Source organism: Nelusetta ayraudi, unplaced genomic scaffold (assembly GCF_046127955.1).
Source record: "Nelusetta ayraudi isolate G7.1 ecotype Tasmania unplaced genomic scaffold, CSIRO-AGI_Nayr_v1 ptg000114l, whole genome shotgun sequence".
NCBI classification, from domain to species: domain Eukaryota; kingdom Metazoa; phylum Chordata; class Actinopteri; order Tetraodontiformes; family Monacanthidae; genus Nelusetta; species Nelusetta ayraudi.
This window is the reverse complement of record NW_027466164.1, coordinates 212,684-225,845: the sequence shown is the minus strand read 5'-3', so window position 1 is coordinate 225,845 and position 13,162 is coordinate 212,684. Positions and strand designations below refer to the sequence as shown.

General features: G+C 45.4%; 1 protein-coding gene across 4 annotated transcripts in view; it reads left to right on the top strand.

The window, feature by feature from the left end:
* dock9b (dedicator of cytokinesis 9b) overlaps positions 1-13,162 on the top strand; it is a 61,698-nt gene that overhangs the window by 42,283 nt on the left and 6,253 nt on the right. For 2 of the 4 annotated variants that reach the window (XM_076049313.1, XM_076049312.1), the window contains exons 34-47: positions 1,222-1,336; positions 1,449-1,515; positions 1,655-1,702; positions 2,789-2,856; positions 3,582-3,697; positions 3,773-3,910; positions 4,448-4,630; positions 5,361-5,474; positions 5,563-5,778; positions 5,904-5,961; positions 8,288-8,394; positions 9,431-9,553; positions 10,904-11,017; positions 12,039-12,185. In XM_076049313.1, the coding sequence (XP_075905428.1) occupies positions 1,222-1,336; positions 1,449-1,515; positions 1,655-1,702; positions 2,789-2,856; positions 3,582-3,697; positions 3,773-3,910; positions 4,448-4,630; positions 5,361-5,474; positions 5,563-5,778; positions 5,904-5,961; positions 8,288-8,394; positions 9,431-9,553; positions 10,904-11,017; positions 12,039-12,185 (1,614 nt within the window). Of the gene's footprint in view, positions 1-1,221; positions 1,337-1,448; positions 1,516-1,654; positions 1,703-2,719; positions 2,857-3,581; positions 3,698-3,772; positions 3,911-4,447; positions 4,631-5,360; positions 5,475-5,562; positions 5,779-5,903; positions 5,962-8,287; positions 8,395-9,430; positions 9,554-10,903; positions 11,018-12,038; positions 12,186-13,162 lie in introns of all 4 variants that reach the window. The other 2 variants (XM_076049311.1, XM_076049310.1) reach the window with 1 other exon arrangement.

Here is a 13,162-nt window from a genome sequence, read left to right as displayed (position 1 = left end):
TCTATCTATCTATCTATCTAGTATCTAGCTAGCTAGCTAGTATCTATCTATCTATCTATCTATCTATCTATCTATCTATCTATCTATCTATCTAGTATCTAGCTAGCTAGCTAGTATCTATCTATCTATCTATCTATCTAGTATCCATCTATCTAGTAGCTTGCTAGCTTGCTAGTATCTATCTATCTATCTATCTATCTATTTAGTATCTAGCTAGCTAGCTAGTATCTATCTATCTAGTATCCATCTATCTAGTAGCTTGGTAGCTAGCTAGTATCTATCTATCTATCTATCTATCTCGTATCTAGCTAGCTAGTAGCTTGCTAGCTAGCTAGTATCTATCTATCTATCTATCTATCTAGTAGATATCTATCTGTCTAGTCTCAGGTGTATCGGCAGGTATCATAATATATTTTACTGTGAAACATCAACGTGACATATCGTCTTCAACACTGTACAGTTTGGCCGTTAAACCATAGAGCAGTCACTGTAAATCTGAAACTATAACAAAAAAACAAAAACAACCCAAAAACCGCATGTATACTTTAAATACCAGCATTTTGTATGAGAGCAGACAGTTTGGTTTATTATTATTTTTTTCTTTTTTTTCCACACACATTGACACTTGAGACACAGTTTTTGAACGGGTCAATGAGTTGTGTTTCACTGTTGTTTTCTTTGAATACACGAATACACCAAACTACCTCCTGGGTCGTCGCGGCATCTTGCGATTCTGGCCTGAACTGATCGAGCTGCCGAAACGCGCCGGGCGTGAGACAGCATGGCGGCGTTTCCAAGCACTGTCCGCGACCCACTCACCGCAGACGCACCGCAGACACTTTGAGTGTGAACCAGCCTTTGGCTTCTCCTCCCCCAGAGACTTTTGGAGGTCCTTTGCGAGAGACTCCTCCTCTCCCACTCCTCTTTCAAGTGTGTTTTTTGGCGCTATCTCTCCCTGCTCCCTCCGTCCTTCCCTCCCTCCTTCCCTCGGATGTGGCAGACGAGTTCCTTCAAAACCGACATCTGAGGCCGCTATCTGGGAAGCGGCGCCTTCTGCTGCGGCGTGCTTCAAGAAAATAAACAACAACAAAAAAAGAAAAATCGGCTGTGACATTTATCTTCTCTGAAGTTCTGGGCTGGAGTGATGTTCTCTATCAGCGCGCAGCTCACTCCCACCGATAGTGAAACTATGCATCTTTCTTCTTGCCCTCCCCCCTCCAGAACCAGTGCGCGTCGGCGCTCGGCAGCGCCGTGCTGCGCTGCGACAAGCTGGACCGGGACGAGATCAAGAACCTCCTCATGTGCTTCCTGCACATCCTCAAGAGCATGTCGGAGGGTAGGACGGGCTGTTGGCGCGCAAACACGCACCCAACGCGGCTCTCCCTCTCTCACACTTTTCTCCCTCTCCCACTCTTTTCTCCCCATTTCGTCACCCCTCCTCCCCCCAGAGGCCCTCTTTGCATACTGGAACAGAGCGGCGCCGCCTGAGCTGATGGACTTCTTCACATTAATAGAGTGAGAACAACTGCACTGACTTCTTACAATTATTCACATTTAAAAAAAAAAAAAAATCACTTTTTCGACAGCGACTTCTTCAGTGTTTTGTACCAATTTAATCATACAGTACAGTGATTTTTCTCCCCTTCACTTGTAGAGTCTGCCTTCATCAGTTCAAGTACATGGGGAAGAGGTTCATCGTCAGGTAGAGTGTTTTGCATATTTGACTCTTTTTAAACTTGAAAGTCCCATTTTCTTTTTTGATGCAATATCTTTTTTATTTCATCCCAGACTCAAGATGAGCCAGATTATTTAAAAAACAAACAAACAAACAAACAAACAAACCCCAGCATATTGAGCTCTCTGTTTACATGCACTCTTTGAAAAATGCTGTTTTAGCTCCCTGCTAAAAAGCAGCATTCTACCTTCAGCGTGTTTTGAAGGGTGCCGTTGACTGTGCGTTAAGATGGGCGGAGTCAGAGTGACGTCACCCACCAGTTTGCGAATCCCTGTCTTAAAGTCCGGAGGTTTTTTTTTGTTACGGTCGGCGCCATCTCGAGTTTTCGGTTGGTTTTAAAACTGGATGATATCGTGTATTACGATGTTTGGGTGGTACTGGAGATTTTGCACGATTTTGGGAGCGCCAAACACTTAGTGAGATAGAAGTTCCCCCCTTGTGACATCACAAAGGGATGGGAGCAGTAAAACAAAACAAAAAAAAGAAACGGAGGTATAGATGAAAAGTAAGGATGGCCTGGAGTTGGGGTGTTCACTGACTGTCCAGAGACTCAGATCATTGTCAGAAAACGCTGATGGAGTGAATTTTGCCTCACATGGGATCTTTGAACTAACTGTCTTGATAAGAAAAAAAAAAAAAAAAACACATTCTGTGCTACGATGAGACTCTTAACTCCGACAGCCTTCTAACCCCCTTTCTATCTTTGCTTTGTCGTCTCACCTGTAACACCGCTGCAAAGTTGTATTGTGGGTAATGTGGCTGCCCGGGCCCCTCCTGCATGATGGGTAAGAGACCCGCTGACGGAAGCATTGCATAATTGAACCGCGCGACGCCGCTGCCCACCAGATTCATCTTTCATTCAGCCGCCTGTCATTCCCTTTCCTTAACCACCGTAACCACCTCTCGCTCACGCTAAGTGAGGTTTTGCGCGGCGCGGCCAGGCGAACCTCTCCAACCACTGCTGCTCTCTCTCCCCTCCAACAGGAGCCAGGACGGGGCCGGGTGCGCGGCGGCCGACAGGAAGTCTCTGACCATGCCCGTCTCTCGCAACAGGGCGGGGTTACTCCACGCCCGCCTGCAGCAGCTGGGGAGCCTGGAGAACGCACACACCTTCAACAGCAGTGAGTTGCTCAAATCGCAACACAGGCCAAGGAGGAAAACAATAAGGAGTACGAATCACCCGGAGCTGGGAATCGAGCAGCTCGCTCTCGTGATTTCGAAGCAAAGGGAATCAGAGTCTGCTTTGTTGGCGCAGCGTGTTGGCTGAGAGAAGGAAAGCGAGAGCGTTGATTTAATTTGAGGACTGGAAAATGAAAGAACTTGTCTTGTCGGATGTTATAGTTTTGAAATTCACAAAAATATGTTTACTTTTAAAAGTCATCAGAAAATGACGGGAAGTTTATTTTTTTTATCTTTTAGTGTGATTTTTTTTTTGATTATCTTTATCATATATATATATGCAAATACTGTCAAACTGCAACACTCAACCATTCGGTCTAACTGATTAAAATCCATACACTATAATTTTTTTTTAAATTCATTCATTTTTCATTTTTTCATTTTCATTCTTAAGCTTTAAAAAAAGACATTGGTCCTTTACTGACCTCCAGTGGCGCTGCTTGGGAACTGCAACGACTGAAAACACTGACTGGTTAAATTCGTGGTTAAACATATTGACACTGCAAATATTTGTATTCTAATCCTTTACGCAGCATTCTGATCAACAAGACCACGTCCTCGTGTGTGTGTGTGTGTGGGGGGGGGGGGGGGGGGGATCTGCTTTTATACCACATACTTCTCGTTCTCGACCTCTGACCTTTCTGTCTGCTGTCTACTCCCGCCACAGTGTACCCCCACACGGAGGCGGACGTGAGCAGCCAGTGCCTGCTGGAGGCCAACGTGTCGACGGAGATCTGCCTGACCGTGCTGGACACGCTCAGCATCTTCATCATGGGATTCAAGGTAAGCGACCAACCCCACCCCTGCCGCAAGAACTGTGTCGGCTGACGGCTGATGGTCCGTCGGCGCAACCTGCAGACGCAGCTCAACTCGGACCTGGGCCACAACCCCCTGATGAAGAAGGTGTTCCAGGTGCACCTGTGCTTCCTGCGCATCCCCCAGTCGGAGGCGGCGCTCAAGCAAGTCTTCACCTCCCTCAGGACCTTCATCTACAAGGTAAAATATAAATATATACACACACACATATACACATATACACATATATACGTATACATATATAACTGTATATACTATATATATACTGTGTTTGTGTTTATATATGTTTATATATATATATATATATACATATGTGTATATATTTGTATGTATGTATATAAATTTTATATATATATATGTATGTAGGTGTGTATGTATGTATATATATGTGCGCGTATATTTACATATATATATATATATATATATATATATATATATATATATATATACATACATATATACATATGTATGTGTGTATATACAGTATATACATGCTGTATATATGATGAATGTTGTTTGTCATGTCTATGTCATTCTATAATATGTAATGGCCTTTTTAAGTAAGTACTCGGTATCTGAAATACAAGTACTTGTACTCTACTCCTGTAAAAAAAAAAAAAAAGTTGTATCGATTCATCCCTAAAATACTTTTATATTAAAAAAAAATTGAACGCATGAATGGCGAAAAAAAAAAATCGGAACTTTTGTGTCCCTCAGTTCCCCTGCACGTTCTTCGACGGCCGCGCCGACATGTGCGCCTCGCTGTGCTACGAGATCCTCAAGTGCTGCAACTCCAAGCTGAGCTCCATCCGCAGCGACGCCGCCCACCTCCTCTACTTCCTCATGAAGAGCAACTTCGACTACACGGGCCGGCGCTCCTTCGTCCGAACGCACCTGCAGGTCGGCGTGCTTCCCCCTCACCCTTATTTCAGGACAACCTGGGCGTTCGGATTAGAGGTGTTGCAGTGATGAATTGAATTGGAACGGAGAACGTATTCAAGGTTTTCTCTTAGGAACAAGTAAACACTCAAAAATACTGTTTAGAATCATTTACATTTTGTTTGAGTTTTTTTTTTATTGAGTTTTATTTGAAACTGTACGTTTCAAATAATCCAAGTGCTGTGGTGACCAACCTGTTCACATTTTCTGTGATAAAATACAAGAGATAATAGAAAAGAAAAGAAAAATGAAACAAACAAGGCAGCGTAGAAGAGTAGAATAATTATACACATATATCTAATATAAATTATATACATCTAGCAATAAAGTTATTTTTTCTTACAGCCTCCACCCCTGCAACTTTGTCTTTGTCTGCCTTGACTTCTGTTCCATTACATGACATTTGATTTGTCAATCGACTCCAAACGCAGATCACAAAACAAGGCTGCGTCCCACGAAACGCTCATCATGAAAAAAAATGAACTTTGCAGTTTTACTGTGAAACATCCCTGACAAAGCACTGCACCGTATGGCTGGATTCTAACATTTGTGAGAGGGTGTTGGATGCACGTGTGGCAGGAAGGGCAGGGCAGTGCTTCCTGAAGCCAGTCAAAGTTGGCAGTGCGGGTCGTCATAATAATAAAGTGCGAGTTGTTGTAAATGCCGTCTTGGTTCCTGTTTTTCCATCCAGGTGGTCATCGCTGTGAGTCAGCTGATCGCCGACGTCATCGGCATCGGGGGGACCCGTTTCCAGCAGTCCCTCTCCATCATCAACAACTGCGCCAACAGCGACAAGACCATCAAAGTGAGAGGAGCCGCCCCGCTGGCCTCTTGGTGCCCACTCTGTGACGACGAATGTCGATTGTAAATGAAACTTTTGTTTGTTTGATCAGCACACGGCGTTCCCGTCGGACGTGAAGGACCTGACCAAGCGCATACGCACGGTGCTGATGGCCACGGAGCAGATGAAGGAGCACGAGAACGACCCGGAGATGCTGGTGGACCTCCAGTACAGCCTGGCCAAGTCCTACACCAGCACGCCGGAGCTGCGCAAGACCTGGCTGGACAGCATGGCTCGCATCCACAACAAGAACGGAGACCTCTCGGAGGTGCGCACGCGCTGCTCCGACCTCCACTTTGCTGCCACCGCCAGACTCTTGATTCCTTCGTCAATGTCTTACGGACACCCGTGGCGTGCCTTTAACCTCTCTCTTCCTCCTCCCCTCCCCCGCAGGCCGCAATGTGCTATGTGCACGTTGCCGCCCTGGTGGCTGAGTACCTTTGGAGAAAAGGTGAGACGGGCCGGGGCCGGGGCCGGGTAGCCGCGATCACGGTTTACAACCCGCACAATAACAGCTGCTGAACATTTGATCCCATCCTTCCAACACTTTTACAATGTGGATTTTTTTTTATGGCCCCGCAATGATTTACAGCTTAGCGCCATGAAGACGCAATTGAAGTATCGGAGGATGAAGAAACTCGATTAAAATCATTTGATTTCCTCCGAGTGTAATTAAAGTGATTAAGAACACTTTTAGGCAACGCTGACCCAATTAGTTGCGCAATTGACAAGCATAAGAAAACGATGGAGAGTTTGGACCTCAACTGAATATGAGGGAAATTCCGCCTGCGCTTATGTTGCAACGCCGCAGCATTTTGTCAGTTGTCAGCATGTGGGATTTGTTGGGGGCCCACCCGCACCTTTGGCACATGAGCGCGCCTCTTCCTCCTCAGCCCGAGCGCTCGTCCAAGGTCATCGCCATGAAACGTTCCTCAGATAAGATCCCACCGCACGTCCCCTCGGGGAAGTGGGGGACTTTGGAGCCCTGAGGAGGAGCCTTGCATAATGTGGCAGGACTTTCCCAGTCTTTGGTTTCGGGTCAGCAGGGGTCGCGTGCCGTCGCTTCTTCTCGTGCGCTTCGTCTGCACGTCGGAAGCTTAGACACTTTCACTGCACTCGCTGAGGTCCTTCAGCCCTAACTGTGTCTGATTTAGTTAGCTAGTTAGTTAGTTAGTTAGTTAGTTCGCTGCACTTGCTGAGGTCCTTCATCTGTAACTGTGTCTGATTTATTTATTTAGTTAGCTAGCTAGTTAGTTAGCTAGCTAGTTAGTTAGTTAGTTAGTTCGCTGCACTTGCTGAGGTCCTTCATCTGTAACTGTGTCTGATTTAGTTAGCTAGTTAGTTAGTTAGTTCGCTGCGCTTGCTGAGGTCCTTCATCTGTAACTGTGTCTGATTTATTTATTTAGTTAGCTAGCTAGTTAGTTAGCTAGCTAGTTAGTTAGTTAGTTAGTTAGTTAGTTCGCTGCGCTTGCTGAGGTCCTTCATCTGTAACTGTGTCTGATTTATTTATTTAGTTAGCTAGCTAGTTAGTTAGCTAGCTAGTTAGTTAGTTAGTTAGTTAGTTAGTTGGCTGCACTTGCTGAAGTCCTTCAGCCGTAACTGTATCTGATTTATTTAGTTAGTTAGTTAGCTAGCTAGTTAGTTATTTAGTTGCATGCAAATGATCCTAATTTTTCGTTCAATCTAGTATTTGCACCTAGTTGATGTTGCCGTTGACTGACTGAACTTTTTTTTAAATATATTTTTATGTGTACTTGTAAATCGCACTGCAAAGCCTATTCCAAACATTCAACAGACATCATTAAGATAAAGAATAAGGCCTTCATAGTAGCTCAGCTAAAGGCTAGCCATGGCTACTGTGCGACTTAGCCCTTTATGGCCAGTAGTCAGCTTAGGTTCACTGAGCTTACGTAGTGCCGAATGGACTTTCGTCATCGTACAAAAGCGCAAAACAAGACAGTGCTGGCTCTGAAAAAGAGCAACAGTAAAATCCAAAAAACAATATAAAATGATAATTAGAAAATATTGGAAAATATTGATATAGCACTGAAGTAGCGTAGTTGCTTGCGAATGCATGTGCATGTGCACGTGCGCGTCGTGTGGGTTATGAAAACAGTGACGGGCGGGTCCGCTATCAGTCTGAGATACTGTCGCCTCTGTCTAATGACGCCGGCGAAACAGGAGTGAAATCCAGCAGTTCACTATCAGCACCGCTGCCCTCGTGGCTGTAATAAATAAGAGTACATGTCACAACACGCATCGACTCTACAACACAATTCGTGTGAGCTCCGCAGGCCACTCCTCTCATTAGCTGTGTTTCATTACCCCTGGAGTTGCACAAAACCTAAATATTGCAATAGAGAACCGGTCATGGAAACGCACAGTCTTGGAAAAACCTCTCAAATAGGGCTAAAAAGGTTTTGACGCTCTCATGAGGTGGCTTTTCAGACAGATCCATATAGGGGTATATCGACAAAGTGTCATGGAAACACTTTGTTCACAATTACACGTCAGCGGACGCGACGTACGGGGTCCACGTGACCAGTTCACGTCAGGGGAAAAACGCAGAGTACTTTGTCCCTCCAGCCTCCTCAAAGTGGGGTCTCGCGGCAAGAGATTCAGCGACTATTACTGCTTACGCGCTTCACGCCATTCTACGGAAACACCTGCACATCGCAATTGTACTTTGTCGAGATTTGCGAAATCTTGTTTTTTATTTGGTGAAAACCTGCCACGGAAACCCAGCTGCTGATGGCTCTCTCTGTCTGCTCGCTCAGGAATGTTCCGGCAGGGCTGCTCGGCCTTCCGCGTCATCACGCCCAACATCGACGAGGAGGCCGCCATGATGGAGGATGTGGGGATGCAAGACGTCCACTTCAATGAGGTGCGACCGCGCTCAGTTAGCATGGCGGCCGTCATTAGCACGCCCCCTTCTGGCCGCCTCGCTGTTCTGTGGGTGAATGCAACCTGACTAACCTGACTTTTATCGAAAGGTCCAGTGTTTAATATTTGGCTTGATTTCTGATTGTTACATTGCTCCAAGTTTGATATACTGCCCATGAATACATTAATGAAAGTGTATGATCGCAGTACAATAGGAGTAATTTGTAGTATTCCCCACCCATAGAACGGTTCTCATATACATGTACATATCACAAGTTGGGTTGCTTGGTCCCCCATATTTCTAAGGAAGCCTGGGTGTGGACAATCCAGGTCGCCCGATAGCGCATTTTGTTATATAGGGTGAACGCTCGCGTCTTCAAATAAACCAACGAAGAAGAAGGTGGATGTCGAGGTATCCAGGTTTGGGTGCTCAGGCCACCGTAGCTCACTGGCACTGAAAGAAGAAAGAAAGAAGAGTTTCTTCTTCAAAGTCTCTGAGTATTACACATTTGACTTTTAATTGAGTGTTATAATCGTCATCAAGCAGCAGGTGGAGCGATCATTGAGCGCTTGTCTGTGCGCACTACATAGTATTTTGGTATATATACCGCATACACACTCACCCAACTATCAAACAAACACTTTTATTTATGCCATTTGCGCCCCCATCTGGCGGGAAGTCAAAGTTGAGCTCATATCCTCGCGCTCGCACCGCAGGCCGACGCCATTAAACTGCCGTGAAACTGAAAGTGAAGACAATTTTTGCGAGCGTTTTACGAGTCGGTCAACAAGCTGGCGCATTTACTTCTCCATCTGCTTGGGGTTGAGGGGGCGGCAGCATTTTGTCTTTACGAGCCGGATTGTCCCTCAATAAAACACACCGGAGCCATTTCCACCCACGTCCGCCGTCTTCACTGGCGCATTAGGCTCCGTAATTGGACTCGGCCGCAGCCTTGTAAACACATACGGGAACTCACTGAAAGCTCTCTTATTTTTCAATGTCTAATGTGTGTGTGTGTGTGTGTGTGTTTTTTCAGGAGGTGCTAATGGAGCTGCTGGAGGAGTGTGCCGACGGCTTGTGGAAGGCGGAGCGTTACGAGCTCATCGCTGACGTGTACAGGCTCATCATCCCCATCTACGAGCAGCGCCGGGACTTTGAGGTAGAGTCGCTGCCAACGTAGCCGTACAATCTGTACGTTACCGCTTAAGACCTAACGGGAAAAAAAACCAAAGGACGTTAAAAGCTTGTGTGTAAACCAGGCATGGGCGCAAACTACGGCCCGGGGGCTGTAAGTGGCCCGTAAGGCTTTTTAATCTGGCCCGCCAAACTTGAAGAAATGATATCAATAGTGAGTAAGTCCTAAAATAGTTTTAAGAGTCATTTCAATAAAGAGCGACATACAGATATTTTGTTTCGATGCTTTGGTTCATTTTCAATTGACTTTACAGCAACATGTTGTCGACGTATCCCATGATATATCTTTTCCTCCTATGAGGTGGCTCACCAAAACACTCCATCCTTCCGCTGCTGCTCCGCTACCCCCCCTCCGTCACATTTTAGAACCCATTGTGGCCCCACCAGTGAAACACTTTTCCCTCCCCTGGTGTAAACCGAGTGGCATTTTGGAGACGTCACTCGGTCAAACCTTGGTTACCTTCTATCCCTCAATCCTCCCACTGCAGCTGAGATGGTGATTTTTCCATCTGTCTTGCTAGACATACAACTGACGTAGAAGTGCCCAAAAACAATGCAATCTACCATTTGGCCTGCAGGGGCCGCCAAAAAATGGTCGCAAAAAAACCCAAAACGTTTTACAATTATTGGCTGTCAATATGCTGCACTCACGCTCCATTCGTTGCCCAACCTCCAGCATCGCCCACACATCAAAATAGAGAAATGTCCTGGTTTCAAAAACCAACTCAAGATGGCGCTGAGCGTGAAACCAGTCTCTCGACTCGTGCCCTTTGTGACATCGCGAAAGGCCGAGCGCCAGAGGTCTGTGTTTCAACTGGCCCCAACTGATAAGCGTGGCAAGCATGTGTAGAGACAGGGTAGGAGGGTAGGAGTAGCGTTTAACAGCAGAGAACTGACAGCTAAAGTAAATGGATAAACTTCATTTTTCTTAAAATATATGACACGATTTGGTCCAAAATATTTTATTCATATATATATATATATGTATACGACCAGTCAGAAGCACTTTCTGCAGTGCAGATAGATACTGAAGACATCTGAGCGAGATACATATGTAATTATGCAGCAAAGAAAAAACACGCTAAATAAGTCTAAACATACTTTTTAATGAATTTCAAATGAAAACGTGTTTGAGTTATTTTACACTTTAATTGTTTCCTCCATAACTCGCTGAGAATGAAAGAAAAGACATTGAATTCATAGTGTGCGTCCAAACATTTGACTGGTAGCGTATATGTATTTCCTTTCTTTACGAGCTAGCTACATTGCTCATTCTTGAGTTTTTTTTTTTTTGTTTTTTTTTTTTGCGGAGCAGAAACTGACGCACCTGTACGACACGCTTCACCGCGCCTACACCAAAGTGATGGAGGTGATGCACTCGGGCAAGAGGCTGCTGGGCACCTACTTCAGAGTGGCCTTCTTCGGACAGGTGAGCCGAAGGTCCACCGAAGCGTGACTGCCAAGTGTAGCTAAAGCGCATTAGCATTAGCCCAGCCGGCTTGCCACTCGTCTTTGTGACAACACTTTCTCTCCTCTTCCTCTTCCTCCTCCTCCTCCCCTCCAAGGCCGCGGTAAGTGTGCGAGGCACGAGCGACGTGTTTGCCCCCCCCCCCTGCATCGTCATGCTTCTTGATGTTTAATCGTTTTAGCGTCTCGGCACTTCCAGCCTGCATCTCCAAATGAGAAAGCAGCAGCAGAAGAAGTTTGAAGAAAATCCTTTGTTGTTGTTCTTGTCAAACTGGCGTTGTTGTTGTACTGCACATCAACTCATTTTGTGATTCTGCATTTGTGTGCGCTAACCCACTGAAACCGGGGCCTCGGCGAAGGAATCTGTCAAAATACAGAATGACTTGCAGTGCCAAACTCTGAATGTTCTCAGGTCTCAGTGGGTTAATGAGTGATCCAACACTTCCTCAGTGTTCCTTCATGCATTTTTATTACCGTGCATCATTTATGGAAGCTCTGATATGAGCTCCACTCTGCATGGTTGTCGCTCTGTTCAGCATGTCGCCTTGCGTCCTGTGTGGAGCCGAACGGTTCGTCGATCAATTGGCTTTTGTTTCACACACATGTTGTTGTGGTTGTTGTTTCTGGAATGTCTGCGGCATTTGTTAAGTTCGGGCGTGTTTTTTACACAGCAATTTGTTTTTCACATGTTCAAATAATGGTTCAATCAAATCGAAGATTAATCGATGACAAAAAAAAACAACAGCTGGATGCGATTGTTAGTATTTTCCCTCTATAAACAAACACGCACATGTTTTAGATGTTGTCTTCGTATCTCTAAAATATTTGTGTCTCTTACAGAAGGAAAACACTAACACTTGTGTACACAAAATGAAGACACAATGAATCCCATTCAATCAACAAGTCTTGTGCACGGTGTGTGTGATTGTTATCAGCCGCCAGCCCTCACGGCCCCCCCCTCGCTCCCTCTGCCCCCCCCGCAGGGCTTCTTCGAGGACGAGGACGGCAAGGAGTACATCTACAAGGAGCCAAAGTTCACGCCGCTGTCGGAGATTTCCCAGAGGCTCCTCAAGCTCTACTCGGACAAGTTTGGCCAAGAGAACGTCAAGATCATCCAGGACTCTGGCAGGGTGGGGGCGCCGGCGTCACCCGCCTCGCTGGCATTTTTACTGTTGCGGATATCGTTAACCATTATCATCACACGAGATAATAACGGCCCCATGTTATTGCTTTGTTCACATTTGTATATCTTTCCAAGTCCCTGACTCCAGAAGAGTCACCTTGCGTGATTAATTCGATTAGATAATATTTGTTTCGAGCCAAACAAAACGATATCTCACGTACAACGTAACAAGAAAATCCACTGGACACCGTAGAAGCATGTAGTGAACATGGTTTGAAAAGCAACGCTTCTATATTTCCCAGCCCAGGCAGCACAAATACGTCAGTACAACAAAAACACAAAGTTCTACACATTCTACATTTCAAACACTCCTTTTCCAAACTTGCTTCTAAATTGATTACAATTTGAAAAATGGTCAATGGACTGCACTTATATAGCACTTTCCAGCACCTTCACAGTAGCCCAAAGCACTTTACAGCGGCCTCTCATTCACCCATGCACACACGCATTCATACACCAACGGGTTTTGGTGTATGATGAAATTTTTACTGAGTTTAACGTCTACATCGAAACCGTTCCACAGAATTACCCCCACTGACAGATATACACATAGTCAATCTTACTTGCAATTTGAGTTTTCCTCTTCAATCACATTTTCTACAACCTTCCCCCCTAAGAATTATGCTCGGAAGAAGATTATTTTTTTGCTTTGTAAATCATTACAAATTACAAAAAATAATTTTTGCAGCACCACGGACACGTTAGGAAAGGGTCACGTACGAGGCCTCTGCCATTAGCGGTGCCAAGTCGCTTCCCTTTGTGATGTCAGAGGGGGAAATGAGCACCAGAACTGCACGGTTCCCAAAAAGCAAAGAAGAGGAGGACAGGTTTTGATTTTCTCCTCTCTGGGAAGGTAGCAATGTATGTGTATCGTGGCGAAACTATCGTGCACGTGCGCGTTAACGGGTGGTGTTCTCTCAAACC